This window comes from Dermacentor andersoni, chromosome 1, assembly GCF_023375885.2.
Source record: "Dermacentor andersoni chromosome 1, qqDerAnde1_hic_scaffold, whole genome shotgun sequence".
In the NCBI taxonomy this organism is placed as follows: Eukaryota; Metazoa; Arthropoda; class Arachnida; order Ixodida; family Ixodidae; genus Dermacentor; species Dermacentor andersoni.
The window spans coordinates 115,779,454-115,801,394 of NC_092814.1; the positions used below are offsets into that span (position 1 = coordinate 115,779,454).

Here is a 21,941-nt window from a genome sequence, read left to right on the forward strand (position 1 = left end):
CGCAGCCGCCACATGCACAGTTGCAGCGAAAGTAGAGCACCGCCCCCCCTCGCAACGTTGGGTCCCTCGCGCGCAACGGAAGACGGCGCGCTTCCTCTCCGCTTTCGTCCCTTTCGTGCGGGCGAGATCGCGCCGCGATCGTCGGCTCCCCTCGCACGCTTTCACTCGCACACACAGCGTGGGGCGCACGGCGACGGTGTTATCGCCCTTGGACTTCATACGGAACCTCACGGTGACGGCGACGCCAATGCCAACGGCAGAAATGCGCTTGAAGTGTCTGTGTAGATGCCATCGCAATAAAGCTTATTCGGTTTCCTCCCTTCTTGGTTTCGCAAGCTGGTTCAGGGAGGCACATTTAGAGGGTCGATATGTGCACAACGTTCCTCACGATTCGTGGACGCAAGCTTAGGCTGCGAGGGAGTTCAGCATATCCATGGGTGGCTGGTTCAGATAACCTTGGGAGTGTTGTACATCAAAATGACTGGCCCCTGTTCACTATTCATGAGCAATGCAACGCTTCTCGACAGAACAACGTCTCGCACTAATCGTTTAGCACGATGAACGCTTGCTGAAAGGCCTATGCAGTGGCATATATTGTTGTGCTTAGAAGTAAGGTATAAAGAGCGTTAGTGGGTGACAAGTTGAAAAAGTGACACAGTTTCATCAACGAAAATAATATGTGCATGTTAATTTTCCGTCGCCCTAACGAATGAGATGCTAAATGCGAGGACAATGCAGGCCGAGTACTGTCCTGGCAGGCAGCAAGAAATTTCCGAACGCACTCCTTGAAGCATGCTTCAACCGTTTAGCTTGAAGCATGCTTCATCGATATGACATTTTTTATATATACTATCATTGAAGTTCATCGAGTGAACTAACTTGAGAAAAGGGTGGGAGGTCACAGTAACGGTTCTTGAAAACGCAGAATATGTAAAAATACAAAGCAAGAATCTATAACTACATAAGTATAACTCATATATGAACTATGATAATTTAGGGCACTTGGTCTCAGTCAACTGATATTTCTGCAGCGTTCGTTCGCGCTGTCTGGCAGCCAAGTTACGTGGCCCACCTCGAAATTTTTGAGTTAGTATGGAGGCTGCCTAACCCCCCTATCCCCTCACCTTTATCGTACCTGGTCAAGTGCGTGCCTGCCTTCACCCCCCCCCCCCCCCCACTACCCGAAAAGAATTTCTCGCTAAGCCATTGCTGCTATGTAGTAGTGTAACTTCGCGGTTCCCTCGCCTGGAATAGCCCTAAAATGGTGAGCACAATTTCACACTAAACGGTAGAAGGCAACCGCTGCATATCACTCACCAGCAACACCACAGTGAAGTTTGCGAATCCTCTGAGGCGAATGAGCCCTCCAGGTTGGCTGAGCAATGATTCCCGAGGCTTGTGAAATTGCCTGCAGAGAAATTGGAAGGGAGACGTAGACTTTGACAAGCTCCGGGTTATGGTCGCATTTGGGAAACACGCCGTGACCTCTTCGGTTGAAACTGTTTTGTGCACTGTTCCTCGATTACGGATGGTTGCCATGGCGCCAGCTGTAACGAACGGGTTCTGCTCACACACGGAATTTCCGAGCGGTCCCTGGAAGGACGAAAGCACGAATGCAGTGGATTTACGCACACAAAGGATAGTGTGAAGTGACCGCAGTCAGCCCAGTAGGCGTAACTTCGAACAGAAAGTTGTCTCTGTCACGACCGACACTAATTTCGGCTGTGCGGGCAGTCACTGGGAGCGTCGTTGTCAGGAAATGATGACGAGGGAACGCGGAGCTTCGCCTGCGGTCACTGTGCCTGTACGATTTTTCATCTGATTCACATGTGCGTACAGGATGCCACCGACGCCCGTTTGAACGACAGGCGTAGAGGAGGCCTTCGTTGGATGTCACTCAGGTGCCCGAAATGCAAAGTTCGCCGCCAGTAACCAGAGCTCGAACATGAAGTGAGGGTGCAAAAGCTTGATGAAAAGCCGTCGCTGGTAAGTCGTGGGTGTCAGCGAGACGGGCCAGCCGCTTCGGTACGCGTGTTGGCGCTGACTGTCCGCTTGCGGGTCCGGCGCCCTCGCTGGGCTCATCTGCTGCGGCGGCAAACAGTGACGGTTCGCTTTTGTTGTTTATGCAAGCCTAATTGCGTCAGGACAGACGGCATTTTCCTTTCCTTTTGGCCGAACGATCGGTTCGATGCGGCAGCCTTGACTTTGAATTCCCCTAAGAACTTCCTTGGCGGCTGCGGCGCGAGGCCGGGCTCTTCGGGGGAGAGTATGGCCCATACGTTTGTCCACTCCACGGTCATGCGCCGTTGCTGCGAACGCTGCGTTTCCTCGTTAGCGGCGCTTGCCTTCATGAAAGTCCGATGCGGTCCTTTCGCCCCGCGCGCGGTCATCCGCCGGTTTATGTAGAGAGACGGGAAGAGGGCGTCAAGAAAACATTGCCCCGTGCCCGCGAGCTGACGGCGCGAACTTATAAGTTACGGAAACGCGGCCAAGAAGCCTTTCAATGACTGCCTCAGTGCGTGTTTCTTTCTACTTTTATCTTTTTGCCAAAGCGACCTTCGTACGATGAAGTATAGCCGATCAAGCGCAGGGACTTCACTTCAACAAAAGTCTTGGCGCAATCCGCGCACTCAGCCGTCTCATTTGTGGTCATTCTACAGCCGCATGAGACACGAGCCCAGCAGCATGCTGTGTTCGACATTGCAGATCGCGAAGACGTTGCTACTCAAGCAGTGCATAACTGCAACACTAACTCAGGATGGTGCAGAAGAGACGAAGCTTCTTGTTCCATTTTTTTATGTCTAGCGGGCTGTCTTTCTCATCTGGAAAAATTAAACATGCTAATTGTATCTTGCCGAAAACATCGCAGTTAGATATTTCTTATGGCTCTCTACAACGCCTTCACTGTTGTTTGTCAAATAAGGCAGCAGTTAATGAGTTAAGTAAAACATTGTAATTATATATGATTCAATGTGATTGATAAAAATCACTGTTGGCTTCTCAACTGAACTGTTATCTAGTATCGTTATCTAGTATCGTTATCTAGTATTGTTGTCTAGTAGTGTTATCGGTTATATAGAATTATCTAATATCTACTTGGTTTTATTCCCTTGAAATATAACCATCTTAATATAATGGCCCCACGTTAGCTGGGACAGCCTTATTTGGCATTAAGGCAGCACAATGAAAATGCTGACGTGTGCATATAATCAGTCAGTGCAATGCCAGAGGAAGGCAACCAAATAAATAAAAAAATCCCAGTGCCACCGGTTTTCCTGTCTTTTTTTTTTTTTTGCTAGTGGGTAGATATGTATCACGTACGACGACCCTGCTACGCTCGGTTGTTTATGAGGGTTCTCAGCTCGAACGGGGCGCTATAGAGATTTGCGAAGGTCTCTGTGGGCCCCTTCTCCCACCACAGCTTCGGGGAATTAGTCGAGCATCCGCCGCTGCTGCTGGCGGCAGACGGGTGCTGCCGCCGGGTACCTACCAGTGAAATAGGCACAAGCGCGCTCCCGGCCCAGTGCTCGGCCACTACGGGAGTTCCAGAAGCTGGGAAGGATACCCACCTGATGGGACGTTGGCGGTATGCGACTGCCAGATTCCTTTTAAATACCGCAGCGATGATCTAGTGGTACAGCATCCGCCTCGTATGTGGGAGGTACTGGGTACAAATGCCGGTTCCGCGGGGAACCCTCCGGTTTTTTTTTTTTTTTTTTTTTTTTTTTTTTTTTTTTTTTAATAGGTGGAGGTGTCCTCCGACCTGGGGCGTCACTACTCAAAGAAGAGTGGTGCAAGCGAACCGGGACAAGGTAGAAAACACGGACAAGCGAAGATTAGCAACAATGATTTATTTAGAAAAAACACGCCGAATATATACCCTGGCATATACACGTGTGGCACCTTAAAGATTAGTGGTTAAATAATCAATTTCTAATTCGTGCAGACTCACTGATGCCCTCGCCATGCACATGTCACCGGACTTATAAATAAAAAATGCTTCAGCCATCTCCCTCGCTACCCCATCTTTGTGTCTTGACAGCACCTTCGTTTCTTTTAGCAACGCTTTGCACTTACATTCTTTGCGAAGTAAGCACAGATTAGACCACGGCTGCCCTTTCAAAGAAGTTCTGTGGTCCATTAATCGGTTATTCAAACACCGTCCTGTCTCGCCGATGTACCATTTCCCGCGAGAAAGAGGAATGTGATACACTACACCCTTTCCACAGTCAACCAACCCGTCACGGTGTTTGACATCACAATCACTCCACTTCTGTGTCTTCCCTTCAACCTCTCTTCCTACCGCTACGCAGATGTGGCCCAATTTGTTTCTTGCCACGAAGATTACTTTTAGGCCAAATCTACTACCCACCTTTCTTATGCGGTGAGACAAGGTGTGCAGATATGGAATACTGGCGGCTGGCTTATCATTAGCGTTGGCCTCTCTTGTCGTGGCACTTTTTGCTTCCAATCTTAAGTTCCTTCGTAATCTTTCACTGAGCGAGGCTAACGTACATTCTCGATAACTTGATTTCCTGAGCCTGTTGAGTTGATTAGAAAAAGCTTCCCTCATTCGATGCGGGCAGGACTTGCGCAATGCGGCTTCTAAACAGGATGTGGATAATACCGTTCTTCACTAGCTTCGAGTGACCAGAACGTAAATCCAGAATTGACATCACAGGCATCGCTGAACACACCCAACAGGCTTGCTCACCCCCAATTAGCATATTTAGATCGAACAGATGTATACTCTGCTCCCACGCAGGGCCACCAGGTACTCCCTGTCGGTCCCTGCGTGGGAGACGCCTACTGCGCGCTGACGTGCGTCCTGCAGGACTTTTATTAAAGTTTTTCCAATCCCATATGCTCCCTAGGTACTTCAAAGGTGAAGTTCAGACCACGACCCTTCTCCTTAAATGTCTTGAGCACATTCACTCTGGTACTGACGCAGCCGTTCACTTCAACAAAAACAATATAATTGCCAATATAACGCATCGTTTTTAACACAACACCTTCCAAAACACACGGTAGGTCACGATCGATTCTACACACGCAAATTTCATTAAGTATCGACGCCGCGCGGGAACCTATACGAACTCCCGATCTCTGGGTATAAACTTCATCGGACCAAGAGACCAGCGTCGAAGATAAATGCACGGACAGCAGTTCCAGAAATGCCCCCACGGAAACACCACACTTGTCTTGGAAAAACAGTTCATCATTGTCATTCTTGATGCAGTCCTGCACAAACCTCATCAAAATGTCATGCTCCAAAGAGTAGAATTGTCCTCTACGTCAATGCTAAACACAGACATGGGGCAAGGAGCTCCTGTCGCGAGGAACTCGACGACGTCACCAGAGGTCTTCACACGGAAAGGATCATCGATGTGTAGTGAAGAGAGGTGTTTTTGCAGGTATCCAGAGAGCAAATACTGCCAGGGTTCATGTTCAGATACTATTACCCGAAAGGGATTGCCTACTTTGTGTGTTTTAACGGTAAGGAAGGGTCTGACCCTTCTCATTTTTGAGAGCCGCATAGTATTGGGTTCAAATGCCGGCTCCGCAGGGAACCCTCCGGTTTTTCGAATGCGTAGAGGCGTCCCCCGGCCTGGGGCTTGGCTATTTGCAAGGGTTCGCATCTCAGACGGGGGCCCTATAGAGATCACGTGTACGTAGTCTCTCAGCGCCACTTGTCCAACCACAGACGGCCTCGTTTAAGAGCCCCCGCTGTGGCTGTGAAGGCAGACTAGGGCTGCCGCCGGGTACCTACCGATAAAATAGGTACAAGCGCGCTACCGGCCCTGTGCTCGGCCATTATGGGATCTAAGCGCATGGAAATGAATACTGTGTGTGCGCGCGCGTGTGTGCAGAAGGGGGTTGCCATCATAAAATTTCCCACAGAAATTACTTGAAGGAACTCGACCACTACTGTGTTCGGCAGCTGCAAGTGGGGCGGTTCAGCCAGCACATAAATGATGTGTAGTACATGGATTTGGCCTAAACTTAATTCGTCCTTCTGGCTTCAAACGACTCTGTGACTTTGCAAATTGATCATTTTCAACAGCATATTGTGTTATAAATACAATAGTTTGCAACGATCACGCATGTGCTCAGAGACTAATTGCATTACTTTTGGAACTAAGAGTGCTTGGAAATTAAGAAAGATGGAGCGCAGTAATAACGTTACAAGAACACTTGAAGCCATAAACACGAAAATTAGACAAACTCATGTAAGGAACATCATTCCCATGGTAGCTGAGTGATTGCAGAGCCGGAATTCTCTCTAGTAATTTTTGTAGAAGATATATTTTATTTGCAGTAAAGGCGGAGAGGTAGACCTGAGCTGATGCGCTCTAGTCGGCTACTCTGCAAGGGGAAGAAAGAAGGGGAGAGAAAGCACAGAGAAGAATGATGACGAGTAGAAGAAAAGGAGTGAATACTTATGTTGTACATCAGACAGCAGCCTTACTAAAACTGCTCGTTCAGTCCCGTGGCATGCAAGAACTCCAACAGCGCTTTCGATCGTTCGCTGCCTTGCAGTATCAGGCCACTGTTGCAGTGACCTATAGAGGCTGCAACGTGGAGCCCGATGTGATGCCGACAGCGCAAACAGTGGCCGCGTTGTCCCGTGATTGGCCTATTCTCTCTCTCTCTCTCTCTTAGTCTGCAGACACTCGTGCGACAAACAGTGCTCCCGCTTGCGCAAAACTATTTCTCGTGTTGCTGTCGTCGCCGTCATTTGCGCGGTACTTTCATGAAAATACGACGATGGAAAAAAACCATGGCATTGTGATAAAAATAAGTGAGGAGGTCTTTCGCTATGAGGTGCACTTTACGATTAGGCTATGCAGGTAGAGGAAAAATTTTAAGTCTTTGTTAAGCAGAGTTAACGAAAGAGGATCTCTGTGTCTGAGTGAGAGGTGCGTGTATCCTCGGCGCCTCGTCACCTTGACAGCAGCAGCAGCCAGTTCTTTTTTTTTTTCCCGCTTCGGGTACAACTTGTCTAGCGCTGAACGAACTCTGGCATATTATCTCTAAGGTCGGAGCCCGCGCAAATTTACATTGTATCGTATCAATGGCAACTTCAAGATATGAGTCCCTAGTAAAGAATTCAGCGATCATTGACATTCACTCAATTTGCAGTGTTTCCTTTTTCTTTACTTGGATCACATTTTTTTTAATCCTACAAATATTACTCGAATCACGTCACGAAGGATTAATTATCTGCCCAGACGGACATCATTTTCAAAAGCACACCGAAGCAAGTCATTCGCTAATTAAACTAATTACTCTAATTAACTTCCTCGTTCCGAATTTCACGGAACATGTTCGTATCGGCAAGTTCAAGGGAATCGCCATGAAAGTGTGTTCCCATGTTTCTACATATTAAAACGGCCGTGTAAGCCAAAATAAGTGGCGTCAAATGATTCGTTCAAATTACCCGATTACACCCCCCCCCCCCCCCCGTGACGTAGTAGGGCGGATTAAAATGGAGCTCGGCTGTACAGCACGATAGAGCGGTCCGTCTCGGCCGCTGAAGTAGCTGTGCATCCAACGGGGAGCCGAGCACAGCGCCAATCGGAATAAGTTCACGGGAACAGGGAAGTGCGACGGCAGCTTCATATTACGCCACGCTTTTACCTCACACAGGGTGTTCTACAGACAGCAGCGTTATGCGGTGCCGCGTGCGTTATTCAGGTAAATTGAGCGAACAATTAAGTTAACGTTAGTGATTTCCGTCTACAGTGACATCTTGAACTGTAGAAACACGGAACTACACTTTCATGACAATTCCCTTCGGCTCTGCATTATATTTATGTGACGTAAAGCTGGTAACTAGGACGTTAATTAATTCAATTATTCGAATTAGTAAATGAATTTTTTGTCTTTCTTGTAAGTGAGTTCCACCTGGGCAGCTTATTCATCAGTAGTGAAATAATTTGAGTAACATTTGCAGGCTTTTTTCTTAAAATATAAAAAGATGTGTTCAGAGCAAAAAAAAAGTACACTTTATAAGCAGGTGCGAGCAATAGAGGCTTCATGAACGATGAACCAGGATGCCCTATTGGCAAAAACCCCACATCCATGTCTTGACGTACAGCAATGTCGGCGGGGAGTACTGCACATAGGGCCGACGACAAGTCGACATCATTAATACAAGATGTCGCTGACCAACGTAAAAACAAAATTGACGTTTCGGGATTTGCGCAGATTGCTCGTTAACAATGAGCTGATCAATATACAAGACCCGTTTATATACCGACTCATTGCGAACAAGGGATCTGTACAGATCTCGGAACGTCAATTCTTGTTTGTTTTTTACATTGGTCAGCGACCTGTTATAATAATGATACATCTACTTGACCAGACGGTGTGCCGTCGAACTGTTGATTACACCAGAAAGTCGACAGCATGCACGCACATTATGACCCTGGAATGTTTCGTACAACGCCACCAGCGTTGTGCGAAACACCAGCGTTGTGCGTTATGCTTGCAGCCACGAAGCATGCGCTCAAGCGTGACTCGTACCAAAAGCAAATCTCGCGTGCCGTTTTCCGCCGCTGTTAGAGCGCACTTCATCTTGGCTACTAGGCGCGAACACACACAGAAACAAGAAAGGAGACGGGAAAGAGCGCCTCCCGTCTCCTTTCTTGTTTCTCTGTGTGCTCGCGCCCAGTACCCAAGATGAATTGCGACCAACTCGCCCAACAAGACGTCCTCCTAAAGCGCACTATGTGGCGGAAATCATCCGCGGCCGCAGTGTTACAGCTACAATATGACACGCTGCTCCACTCATTGGTTTCATATTCTCCCTCCTCGAGCGCACCGTTTTTTTTTTTTTTTTTGTTCCACTCGATATCAATGGCACCTGTTTTGTGCGCTTTATGTGTTTTAGGGGTTTTCTGGTTATTATAAGAAGGATCTTTTTTTCTCTCTCCTGACGGCTAGCGTTTAATGTGGTCTGACAAAACGGCCGCGCTGGAAGTTGAACACCAGAATTGCTACGATTGGGTGGATGTCTCATTTTCCCTTTATTGTGCATCGTAGGAGTAATACGCGAAATTCCACTGATGGGAAAAGTCCTATACTGAACAAACCGATCATCAGTACTTTTTTCGAAGTCATGCACGAACTGGGTCGGAGTACTATAGTCTCCACTTTGTCCAGCCATACACTCATTGACCTTTTTCGAAAACCTGCCATCTATAGCGAAGTTCAATGTACACCGACATCTCTGTACAATCGTCAGATGTGACACAATACTTCAAAAAGCTGCTTCTTTGACAACCGTGTACCTTCGCATCCAAGGCATCGAGATATCATTCATATGTGCACTGGTGGCGCTTACTCGGAAACCAAATGAGGTCCTACGCCATTTCTATCAACGGAGAAATCATTTCACATCCTAGGACCCACGCATCTCTTGAAATCATTAGTACCAACCTTCCCTGGAGCTGTCATGTGACCAGCATAAGACAGCGGCGGGCAGCACTGTCTCAAATGTTCTAGTTTTTGGTGGAACGATTTGGAGAACAATACCCATTACATGGAATGCTGGAGTGGTACAAGGCTCCCTTTCTCCGCATTCGTAGATGCACTTTGCCCGTGATAGGCAATACTTGCAGGAAAACGTTTCGGGCAAAGAGTATACATACAAGCCCAGGACCCTAAATTGATTTTTTGGTTTCCCGAGATTTCATAATCAGCAAAAACAACTGATCAAGTCGCCCGGGACCATCTAATAAAGACACATTGCCGTGGAAGTGCTAAGAATATGCACTGTCTGAACCCATAACCCCAACATCTTCTGGCTGCCAGAAGAAAGGCCGCAGACACATTTTTCGTGAAGCGATTTCTGAAACCAGATTGCAGAAACCAGAAACGGGAATCAAAAAACTAAACTTGTGCTTCTTCCTGGTTATCTGGTTCGACCTCAAGTGCACTTCAACGTAGCAGGAATTGGGAAAAAGTCGGAGTTATCACCTCCTGTTCTTATCAGCTGTCTCTGCTCCCGTTGTACGAGGGATTACGTTTGCCAAGTCCGTGTTTAAACAGATTATTGAGCCACTTTCAACGGATCGGCTGGAACTCTATAGTCTTCTATAGCGACAGCCGTCGTCTTCAGTTTTCAAGACGTCCCATCCGATGGCATCGGCGGCTGCGCAACTTGCACCTCTTCGTGCAGCACTTCGTGCCATAAGCCACGAACAATGTCGTGAATTATCCGTATATTACATTTAAAAGCCAGTGTTTCAGAAGTGTTACCGACCGCAATTTCAATAAAACCCCCTGCGTGGCGGCTGAAAAAGAAAAATCTTCATTACCCAATGATGTTTTCGCCTTGACCCTACATTTGACATATGCTCATCGACTTACCGTTCAAATGTCCAACTATATGGTTCAAAACAACATAAATACCAGACTGTGGAAACATACTGTCAGCGCTGTCCTGTGTGTTCCTGCCTTCTGTCTTCGTCATACTGCGCTGCCCCTTCAAGCTGTGGAAACAAACCAGCGCAACCATGAAATATATTAGAAAGCCCCCCCCCCACCCCCCCCCCGCCCGATGTTTTCTAATAAATAAATCTTCTTGCAGCCTAGGTCACACGTACTATATTTATGGGGCAGTGTTTCAGGGTCGAATTTCTGCATTTCAGAACGTTCCTTGCGTTTTGATTCCATCAGCGGGGAAACTACAATCTGAAAATCTCGAACATCTTCTGAGGTAATGCTTGGGAATTGCAGTGATACAAATAGACACGATCATATGTTTATTGTGGTAACAAAGTGATTATTAAAGGGAAGCTTTCTTTACGTAGCATCCCATGGTTTCGCCTGGGTAGGTCGATAGTCGGAGTCCTGCCGACTAGGTTCCTCTTTACTCTTGAAAAAAGAAAAAGAAAGAAGTGCGTCTGGCAGCGGGATTTGACCCAGCATAGCAGCCCAATAATATAACCATTAGGCCACAAAAGCACTTTCTGATTCTTTATTGCATGGAAATATAAGTAACCTCATTCGAACATTATTTACATTCCATTAAGACAAGCACTCGAAAAACGAACGCACACGTGATACGCCGCACAATGAAAGTTCAAAAATCGATCAAACAAAGACAAGTCCAGATGCGAAATCCATTCAGAAACGGGATCGCAGTTCCAACCACACTACGCCCTTGAGCAGCCTCTTCTGGAACAGACGAGTTTAGGAATATGTCCACGTTAGCCCAACTCCTAGTATTACATTTACCGATCCTTTAATGATCCGATTGAAAGAAACCTCTACAAAATGTGTAACGTCTAAACCAGAAAGCTGAATAAACTTGAACTGAAAATATATCAGCTCTAGATGTGACTATCTGAAACTGCCAATGTGAGCATTGATCGAATAAGAACAATATCTTGTACTCTATAGAAAGGAAACGTACTGAAAAAAAAAAAATTCGCTTTAGTTTTACGATTAGCTCGCAGGTAATTCTGTTTTCCTGGTATATTCGTCGCGGTCACGAAAGACAGTACAATTTTCAAAATAAACCGGCATAAATTATGTGGGTCTAACGCACATGTTGGAACCAATGTAAAGCGAACTTTTTGGCGGCTTCTTGGCCAATCCCTCGTTGCGAGTATAGGTCATAGTATGAAAATCATAATCATCAACACGCGGCGATCATCTAAAAAAACTAGTTGATGTTGGTACATTATGTAACGCCCGCTTCTTGGCCAATCGCTCGTTGTGGGTATAGGCCATAGTATGGAAATCGTAATCATCAACACGCGGCGATCATCTCAAAAAACTAGTTGGTGCTGGTACAATATGTAACGCCCGCTTCTTGGCCAATAGCTCATTGTGGGTATATGCCATAGAATGGAAATCATAATCACCAACGCGCGGCGATCATCTCAAAAATTAGTTGACGTTGGTACGACATGTAACGCCCACTTCTTGGCCAATCGCTTGTTGTGGGTATAGGCCATAGTATGGAAGGAGGAGGAAAAAATTCTAATCATCAACACGCGGCGATCATCTCAAAAAACTAGTTGATGTTGGTACGATATGTAACGCCCGCTTCATGGCCAATCGCTCGTTGTGGATATAGGCCATAGTATGGAAATCATAATCATCAACACGCGGCGATCATCTAAAAAAATTTGTTGATTTTGGTACGACATGTAACGCCCACTTCTTGGCCAATCGCTTGTTGTGGGTATAGGCCATAGTGTGGAAATCATAATCATCAACACGCGGCGATCATCTCAAAAAACTAGTTGATGTTGGTACGATATGTAACGCCCACTTCTGGGCCAATAGGTCGTTGTGGGTATAGGCCATAGTATGGAAATCATAATCAACACGCGGCGATCATATCAAAGAACTAGTTGATGTTGGTACGATATGTAACGCCCGCTTCATGGCCAATCGCTCGTTGTGGATATAGGCCATAGTATGGAAATCATAATCATCAACACGCGGCGATCATCTAAAAAAATTAGTTGATTTTGGTACGACATGTAACGCCCACTTCTTGGCCAATCGCTTGTTGTGGGTATAGGCCATAGTATGGAAATCATAATCAACACGCGGCGATCATATCAAAGAAATAGTTGATGTTGGTACGATATGTAACGCCCGCTTCTTGGCCAATCCATCGTTGTGGGTATAGGCCATAGTATGGAAATCATAATCAACACGCGGCGATCATATCAAAGAAATAGTTGATGTTGGTACGATATGTAACGCCCGCTTCTTGGCCAATCCATCGTTGTGGGTATAGGCCATATTACGGAAATCATAATCAACACGCGGCGATCATATCAAAGAACTAGTTGATGTTGGTACGATATGTAACGCCCGCTTCTTGGCCAATCCATCGTTGTGGGTATAGGCCATAGTATGGAAATCATAATCAACACGCGGCGATCATATCAAAAAACTAGTTGGTGCTGGTACAATATGTAACGCCCGCTTCTTGGCCAATAGCTCATTGTGGGTATATGCCATAGAATGGAAATCATAATCACCAACGCGCGGCGATCATCTCAAAAATTAGTTGACGTTGGTACGACATGTAACGCCCACTTCTTGGCCAATCGCTGGTTGTGGGTATAGGCCATAGTATGGAAATCATAACCATCAACACGCGGCGATCATCTCAAAAAACTAGTTGATGTTGGTATGATATGTAACGCCCGCTTCATGGCCAGTCGCTCGTTGTGGATATAGGCCATAGTATGGAAATCATAATCATGAACACGCGGCGATCATCTAAAAAAATTAGTTGATTTTGGTACGACATGTAACGCCCACTTCTTGGCCAATCGCTTGTTGTTGGTATAGGCCATAGTATGGAAGGAGGAGGAAAAAATCATAATCATCAACACGCGGCGATCATCTCAAAAAACTAGTTGATGTTGGTACAATATGTAACGCCCGCTTCATGGCCAATCGCTCGTTGTGGATATAGGCCATAGTATGGAAATCATAATCATCAACACGCGGCGATCATCTAAAAAAATTAGTTGATTTTGGTACGACATGTAACGCCCACTTCTTGGCCAATCGCTTGTTGTGGGTATAGGCCATAGTGTGGAAATCATAATCATCAACACGCGGCGATCATCTCAAAAAACTAGTTGATGTTGGTACGATATGTAACGCCCACTTCTGGGCCAATAGGTCGTTGTGGGTATAGGCCATAGTATGGAAATCATAATCAACACGCGGCGATCATATCAAAGAACTAGTTGATGTTGGTACGATATGTAACGCCCGCTTCATGGCCAATCGCTCGTTGTGGGTATAGGCCATAGTACGGAAATCATAATCAACACGCGGCGATCATATCAAAGAACTAGTTGATGTTGGTACGATATGTAACGCCCGCTTCTTGGCCAATCCATCGTTGTGGGTATAGGCCATAGTATGGAAATCATAATCAACACGCGGCGATCATATCAAAGAACTAGTTGATGTTGGTACGATATGTAACGCCCGCTTCTTGGCCAATCCATCGTTGTGGGTATAGGCCATAGTATGGAAATCATAATCAACACGCGGCGATCATCTCAAAAAAGTGGTTGATGTTGGTACGATATGTAACGCCCGCTAATTGGCCAATCTCCCACTGTAGGCATGTGCAATTCTAACACCTGCTTCTTAACCAAAACCCCGTTGTGGGTAAATGCATGCCAGCGTATAGAAATCGTCATCATCATCGCCAACAGGCGGACACGCTTCTTGGCCGATCGCCCGTCGCGCGTATGTGCCATAGTATGGAAAGCATAATCATCAACATCGACACGCGGCAGTCATCCCAAATATAGTTGTTCTTGGTACTCGAGAACTCTACGTCCACTTGAGAAGTATAATGCGGGCGGCGTCCCTAAACCAGGATGCCGTGGGCTTGAGCCGATAGGTTGATATTTAGCGCTCGTTTTCCATGAGTAGCAAGCATACTCGTGAGCCATGTTCTTCAGCATAAACCAACTTCACAGTATGCGAGAAACTAGGAAATGCGTGATAAATAAAAGCTTCCTTCGTAATGTCATCGCGAACTTGCACCATGGTGCAGCCTTAATTCACCCCGGTATTTACGAAAGCGGCACGCCTATATAGGGTCTGATTTGCGACGTTTGCCATTTGTCACGCATTCAGTGAACGAACAAGTTAAATTATGGCTCAATAATGCGAAATAACATGCTGCTCTAGCAAACTTTTCTGTGTATTAATGCAGCCTTCTGAATACTAGCCGGGAGAAATGGCAGGATAGTCCGACTGCGTTATCGTTATACTATATATAGGACCTCCCTCGAGCCCACTGTAGAATAACAAATCTACTTTCTTGCCTGGTTTACCTCCCAGCTATACTTTCTTTCGTCTTCCTCGTTAACTGCAAATGTGCGAATCTGAAAGGTTTGATTTTAGAGCAAAACTTTTTACTGCGAGAGCAGTTAAGAGACGAAACTGGGTTTGCCGAGTTGGTCCGTTCGCCCGTCTGTCTCTCTGCCTTTTTTCGCTACGAAATCACGTTCCACGAGACATCACGAGGTCTTCACGTCGTTGTCGTCTCGTCGTCAAGGGGCCACTTTCTCATCCCCACTTCACCCTCGCCAAAGGCATGCATGTATGCAATAGGCGTGCATGTATTTCGAAGGCAATAACAGGCGATATATACTGTAACGGTTGAATACGATGTTGTGTGTATCGCAAAGGACAAAGTTCGTGCGAAGACGGCGGTGTACGCTGTGAAGGCCAGCTGCTGTCTAAGTAAATCAGTTCAGAGCTCAAGTCTGCAGATCTTTTTTTTTCTACATTCATCAAGGACGCGACACATGGAAGTAGAAGCTTTCATTGCCTTTTATTTTTATTTTTTCGTGCATACAAAGTAACAGTGAAATGGACACGGACTACGAGAAGCGCACGCAGGACGCGAGGCACCGATGAACTAAAAACTGTCCTATTCTTGCATCCCATTAATTTTGATAAACAACTTTTGCCAGTGCAGTCTCATCGCATAACAGCGCAGATGGCGCACTAACGCAACACAACGTGCAAATCTTCCAGGTACACTTGCTACTTCCAGCTATAAGAGCACGCTTAAATTATCTCATTTAAACACCTGCCCGTTTGATGCGCACCGGTTCCGGAAATCGACATTTGCATCCTCCCTGCCTTGAACCACCAACGTGTTGTATAGGTCTTGCACAGGTGTTCTTTTTATACTATGTATGCCGACTCTTGCAAAGATCACTCATGATATCCAACGGCATTTTCACACAAAAAGCTCAATTAAGGATATCACAAAGTGAACAGAATTATTAACGACTTCGGGAAGCTAATCATCGCCGAGCCGTATGCCGAAGCAGAACTTTCCCCCGCAGGCCCTGCTGCAGCACGCTTGGTTGTATTGTTCGCAGCGGAGGTCCGCGCATGTCACGTTGCTGGGCGGTTCCGTGCAGCCGCCTTCGGGGATCAGAAACAATGGGCATCGGGGACGGCGCGGCACGTTATTTCCTGTAAAAAAAGATCGTCACCGTCGCTGTCATCAAGATCATCATTCAGTCGTGTTTTGAATGCACGAAGGTTCCCAAAAGAAACATGGATCAGAAACAGGTATTGGTTACAAGCTACAGCATATAATTATGCTATTCTGTCCGACTCACTGACGAGCACAACCAGGACTTAAAGAAGAAACATCAACGTGGTATGCTAGGGAGATCCAATTGCGAGGCCATTTCCTGCTACGGATGCTTACCGCCAAATCTCTACTATACATTACTCAACTCCATGGAGCTGCGTAGAGCTGGGCAAGTCTTTCCTCCAGCTTTCGACAGGAATGCGCCCGGCTACGCTTCGTCTAGGATTGCGCTCCTGCTGTGTTCGCGCTCGTTTTGAGTTATCAAAGCAGCGTAGTGTAGCGCTAACGGGAGACTGTCGTGGAGAAGACATGGTGCTTACACAATAGTATGTACGAGTATGTACGTTTATGTCCTCTTGTGCGCTGCTTGCACTGATCTATAATTATTTTACGATGAAGTACAAACACGCCCACATTGCAACCATAGCCCTTCGGGTCGTTCAATAACATCTGCAGGTACGTTGCGGGATGATGTGCTCGCAACCCACTCAAATGCCACGCGCCCTTCGCGTCAAGGGCGTGCGCGAAAAGTCTGAAAGCTGTTGCTCGCTCCGAAGATGGAAAAAAAAAACGCCAGGCTTGGGCATTTTTCATCTGTTCCGCAGCTAACGTTCATATCTGAAACAGTCCACTAAAAAAGTATCCCCCCCCTCGCCCCCCGTCTTGCGCCTGTATAAACTGTTGCTGCTTAGCGAATAAAAAGAATACATAGCTTTAAAAAAAAAAAGTGATTCTAGCTGTAAAATACATCTGCGCCTAGTTCAGAGAGCTCACAGTTGGTAATAACTATTTTGCCCTGACCGGCTTATTTGCTATTCCCGTTTGTTGGCACGATAAACCCGTTCCCTATTTTATGCGAAAATTTATTGCTTACGAACCGCTGTGTGAATCGAATCGCGAATGCCAATGCAGCTGCGACGATCGTTTAGGAAAAAAATAATCCGGTACTCACCGACCGTAGACGACTTTGCGATGTCTGAAAGGACCACAATTGCGATCGCAGCGATGATGCAGTGCGCCTTCATTGTTCTGTCTGCGTCCGATCCAATATTAGGCACTGACTTTAACCGCAATACGCTGTGCAATAAAATATACGTGCGTGCGAGAACTGCACGGCTTTTGGCCTCTGAATCTTTCAGGAATAAGAAGGCGCAGTATATATGTGCACGGTAAGCGTCACGTACGGCGGCGAGAAAGTGCTCTCCGTGTACGGCGCCTTATTTGATAGGCCACTCCGCCTACAGCGTCACCAGACCAAAGCCGAGGAGTGTTGGCGCGCGAGGCACACGTGCGCTGTCAAATCGCTGAGATACGCAGAAGTGATCGAGACGCAGATATATTTCTCACGCGAGAGCAAAACCAGTAAGACCCCGCAGACTCAGCTTGCGTGTCTTGTTTTTATCTCGGTGCAACATCCGGTCTTGCAGCCTCTCGTTGCAACGCGTGCTCTATACGACACGTGTGTCGACTACTCTGCCGAAGCAAAATTTTGGATAACGCTCGCAGCGTTGTCAAGGCAGGGCCGAAAAGTTCTTTTTTTTTATCTGTTCCAGTCAAAAAGTTTTGGGGTTTTACGTGCCAAAATCTGATTATGAGGCACGCCGTAGTGGAGGACTCCGGATTCATTTTTGACCATCTGGGATTCTTAAACTCGCACCTAGATATGAGCGCACGAGTGTTTCTGCGTTTCGCCCCCAATGGAATGCCGAGGCCGAACCTTCGAGCTTCAGCAACGCAGCGTAATGTTCTCTTTTTTTCACGGCAGGGAACAGTACTAGAACTGAATGAATGAATTAATTCTGGGGATTTTCATGCAAACACCCCGATTTGATAATGAGGCACGCCGTAGAAGGGGGGGGGGGGGGGGGGGGACTCCGGATTACTTTTGACCACCGGGAGACCTTTAACGTGCTCCGAATGCACGGGACACGGCCGTTCTTGCATTACGCCACCATCGAAATGCGGCCGCCGCGGCCGGGATTCGATCCCGTGACCTCGTGCTTAGCAGCGCAACACGATAGCAGTTAAGTCATCGCGGCGGGTAGTGTGAGAACTGACGGAGTGGTTCACGAATTCAGTTTTCAGTGTACTTGCTAGGACTACTCTCGACTATTGCTGCTTTGCGTGTACCAACGCGACAAGTTAGATATGAGGGACGTTTAGTAAAACAGGGCTCGAAATTGCTTAACATCTTGAGGATTCTTTTAACACGCACCGATATCTCAGTGTTCGCGACTGCTTTCGCGTTTCGCCTTCATAGAAACCCAATTCACGTTCTACGGGGCGCTATTCCCCGGCGACAATTTTTTTTTTCGTCGAATTTCATTTCTTTTTTGCTGATGAAATAAGTGGCGATATATTTCCTCCTTTCTATGCAATGATCTAAAAATACAGGTGCACCAGGGGGGGGAGGGCGGGGGAGGCTGCCGTTCTTATCAAAATTACAAAAAATGGCATTTCTGCCCTTTCAGGGAAGATATCCCTGAGATCGATTTATAGTGGCGGGTCACATTAATTTACCGAGCATCGATTGGGAGCGGAAACGCATGCAGCAAACACATCAACGGCTCGTGTACCACCTGCTTCAGGTGGTATACGACCCGACACGCGTTCTGGGCAGTTGCAGTTGGTATTTCTTGGTATTTCTTAACCAGGATTTTTCGGAATATTTTGTTCGCCTAACTTGAGGCAAAGCGCCAAAAACAAAAACATGAGGAGAAGAGAAGGCAACAAAGACACAGCGCTACTAACCACTTAATTTTTATTGCACATGGTAACCAAATATATAGCATCGTACAATTGCAGGAAAAAGTCACTGTGTCACATAGATTTCTTTCAGGCAAAATCACTCACCATAGGCCGCTACCGCGATAGTAACACGATTTCTTTTTATGCGAAGCATATTACTAGAGCTCAACCCAGCTCATCAGGCGCGGCGGTGTCGCCTTCAATACCACGTGACACCGTGACGTCACGACAGAGGAGAAACGGGGCTCCAACTCGCGCCGTCGCGGCGGTATATAAGCAGCTGCGCTTTTTCTAGGTGGCTTTGGCTCAACTCTTGCAAGATGGGCTGGGTGAGAATCGAACCACGGTCTCCGGAGTGTGAGACGGAGACGCTACCACTGAGCCACGAGTACGATGCTTCGAAGCGGTACAAAAGCGCCTCTAGTGAATGCGGTGTTGCCTTAGAAACGAGCTGCTTCTAAGGCTCAGGCGTGCGTCGCTTGCTCAGGCGCACATTTCGTTGCCGCGCCGAACGCTGCGTTGCTCGACGCTCACCGCGTCCAATGCGGGGCGCGTAGTCGCTGCGCCGTAGCCCATTGTCTTACACCCCTTGGCGGGTCGACGGGAACGCTGTCGCGTTCCACTCTTGAAGGCGAAGCAGAGTAACGCATGAGTTGTTTCTTCTACTAGCCGAACCAAATATAGCCAAGCAACAGCAGTTCACCAGGCTAAACAGTGGTTCAACAACTAAAATAAAGGCTAGTATGCTTCGCATCCTGGGCTTTACCTTAGCTAAGCCACAGCCATTTTTTTCTTCTTTCTTTTTTATGACAGCGACACAAATTGGCAACTTACACAGTTACCCTTTCTGATCATTTCTAATGCCTCGATAATCTCCCCAGTGACTTGATCTGGGTTCCTAGATATCACTTGTGATTTGTCAAACAAAGGTTTACACCCACAACGCGAGCAGTGTGCGGCTAGATGACTAGTCTTTACCAGATTATTGACATTGTTCGGATATTTCCGTAAGCGATCATTGAGGCACCTTCCCGTCTAACCAATGTATTCCTTCCCGCAGTCTCAAGGAATACGGTATACCACTCCTTCCATGCACAAAACAAACGTTTCTCAGTGTTTTTTATTGCAGTCACGGTGCCTCTTTGTGGTATTGTTAACTTTCGCGTATAAACCAGACAATTTCAAAGGGACTGAAAAGACGACATCAACGCCAGCACGATTCCCAATTTTCTTCAAACTATGGCTAGCTTGGGGCAAGTACGGCATGACAACCACTTTTCTGCGTCTGCTCTGCTGGGTAGGGGAATCCGAGTGGTCACGTTTTCTTAACAAACTGCCAGCCACTGCTGTCAGCATTTGCAAGGGGTAACCAGCTGCGCTTAGGCGCGAAACTTGGTTTTCGAAGCTTCTGTGTACCAAGTGATGACAGGATTTTAGAAGAGCGTTTTTAAAACAAAGAATAATGATGCCCCGCTTAACTAGTTTGGAATGCCCTGATGAAAATGGTTGAATGGCTTTCTTCCTTCGGGGCTCATGGCCCCAACATGCATGACTGTTTGAAAAAACAAGCGCTAGATCTAAAAACCTAATGAAACTATTAGCAGGCTCTTCACATGACAAAATAAGAGGTTGGAGGCACTCGCGAAAAGCCGAACAAAGCCAAGTGTTCATTTTCACGTAGTAAAAATACTAGATAACCATCGACATACCTAAAAACTTTTTGCAACCTCTGATCCTCTGATCCTCTGTTGATAATCATCAACACGCGGCGATCATCTCAAAAAACTAGTTGATGTTGGTACGATATGTAACGCCCACTTCTGGGCCAATAGGTCGTTGTGGGTATAGGCCATAGTATGGAAATCATAATCAACACGCGGCGATCATATCAAAGAACTAGTTGATGTTGGTACGATATGTAACGCCCGCTTCATGGCCAATCGCTCGTTGTGGGTATAGGCCATAGTACGGAAATCATAATCAACACGCGGCGATCATATCAAAGAACTAGTTGATGTTGGTACGATATGTAACGCCCGCTTCTTGGCCAGTCCATCGTTGTGGGTATAGGCCATAGTATGGAAATCATAATCAACACGCGGCGATCATATCAAAGAACTAGTTGATGTTGGTACGATATGTAACGCCCGCTTCTTGGCCAATCCATCGTTGTGGGTATAGGCCATAGTATGGAAATCATAATCAACACGCGGCGATCATATCAAAGAACTAGTTGATGTTGGTACGATATGTAACGCCCGCTTCTTGGCCAATCCATCGTTGTGGGTATAGGCCATAGTATGGAAATCATAATCAACACGCGGCGATCATCTCAAAAAAGTGGTTGATGTTGGTACGATATGTAACGCCCGCTAATTGGCCAATCTCCCACTGTAGGCATGTGCAATTCTAACACCTGCTTCTTAACCAAAACCCCGTTGTGGGTAAATGCATGCCAGCGTATAGAAATCGTCATCATCATCATCAACAGGCGGACACGCTTCTTGGCCGATCGCCCGTCGCGCGTATGTGCTATAGTATGGAAAGCATAATCATCAACATCGACACGCGGCAGTCATCCCAAATATAGTTGTTCTTGGTACTCGAGAACTCTACGTCCACTTGAGAAGTATAATGCGGGCGGCGTCCCTAAACCAGGATGCCGTGGGCTTGAGCCGATAGGTTGATATTTAGCGCTCGTTTTCCATGAGTAGCAAGCATACTCGTGAGCCATGTTCTTCAGCATAAACCAACTTCACAGTATGCGAGAAACTAGGAAATGCGTGATAAATAAAAGCTTCCTTCGTAATGTCATCGCGAACTTGCACCATGGTGCAGCCTTAATTCACCCCGGTATTTACGAAAGCGGCACGCCTATATAGGGTCTGATTTCCGACGTTTGCCATTTGTCACGCATTCAGTGAACGAACAAGTTAAATTATGGCTCAATAATGCGAAATAACATGCTGCTCTAGCAAACTTTTCTGTGTATTAATGCAGCCTTCTGAATACTAGCCGGGAGAAATGGCAGGATAGTCTGACTGCGTTATCGTTATACTAT

At 46.6% G+C, this 21,941-nt stretch overlaps 1 protein-coding gene and 1 long non-coding RNA gene across 3 annotated transcripts in view; both read right to left on the reverse strand.

Annotated features, from left to right (window-relative positions):
- Positions 1-2,097, reverse strand: part of LOC126543887 (diacylglycerol O-acyltransferase 1-like) — a 103,890-nt gene extending 101,793 nt beyond the window's left edge. The window contains exon 1 of one of the 2 annotated variants that reach the window (XM_050191024.3): positions 1,318-2,097. In XM_050191024.3, coding sequence (XP_050046981.1) covers positions 1,318-1,539 — 222 coding nt within the window. In that variant the 5' untranslated portion in view covers positions 1,540-2,097. The remainder of the gene's footprint in view (positions 1-1,317) is intronic. The other variant, XM_055061930.2, reaches the window with a different exon arrangement.
- A 13,236-nt stretch (positions 2,098-15,333) lies between these two features.
- On the reverse strand, positions 15,334-17,995 carry LOC140216359 (uncharacterized). Its single transcript, XR_011893006.1, has 2 exons — positions 17,085-17,995; positions 15,334-16,008 (listed from the first exon to the last, which is right to left on the reverse strand). It is a non-coding gene; the product is annotated as an uncharacterized lncRNA (long non-coding RNA).
- Positions 17,996-21,941: the final 3,946 nt, after the last annotated feature.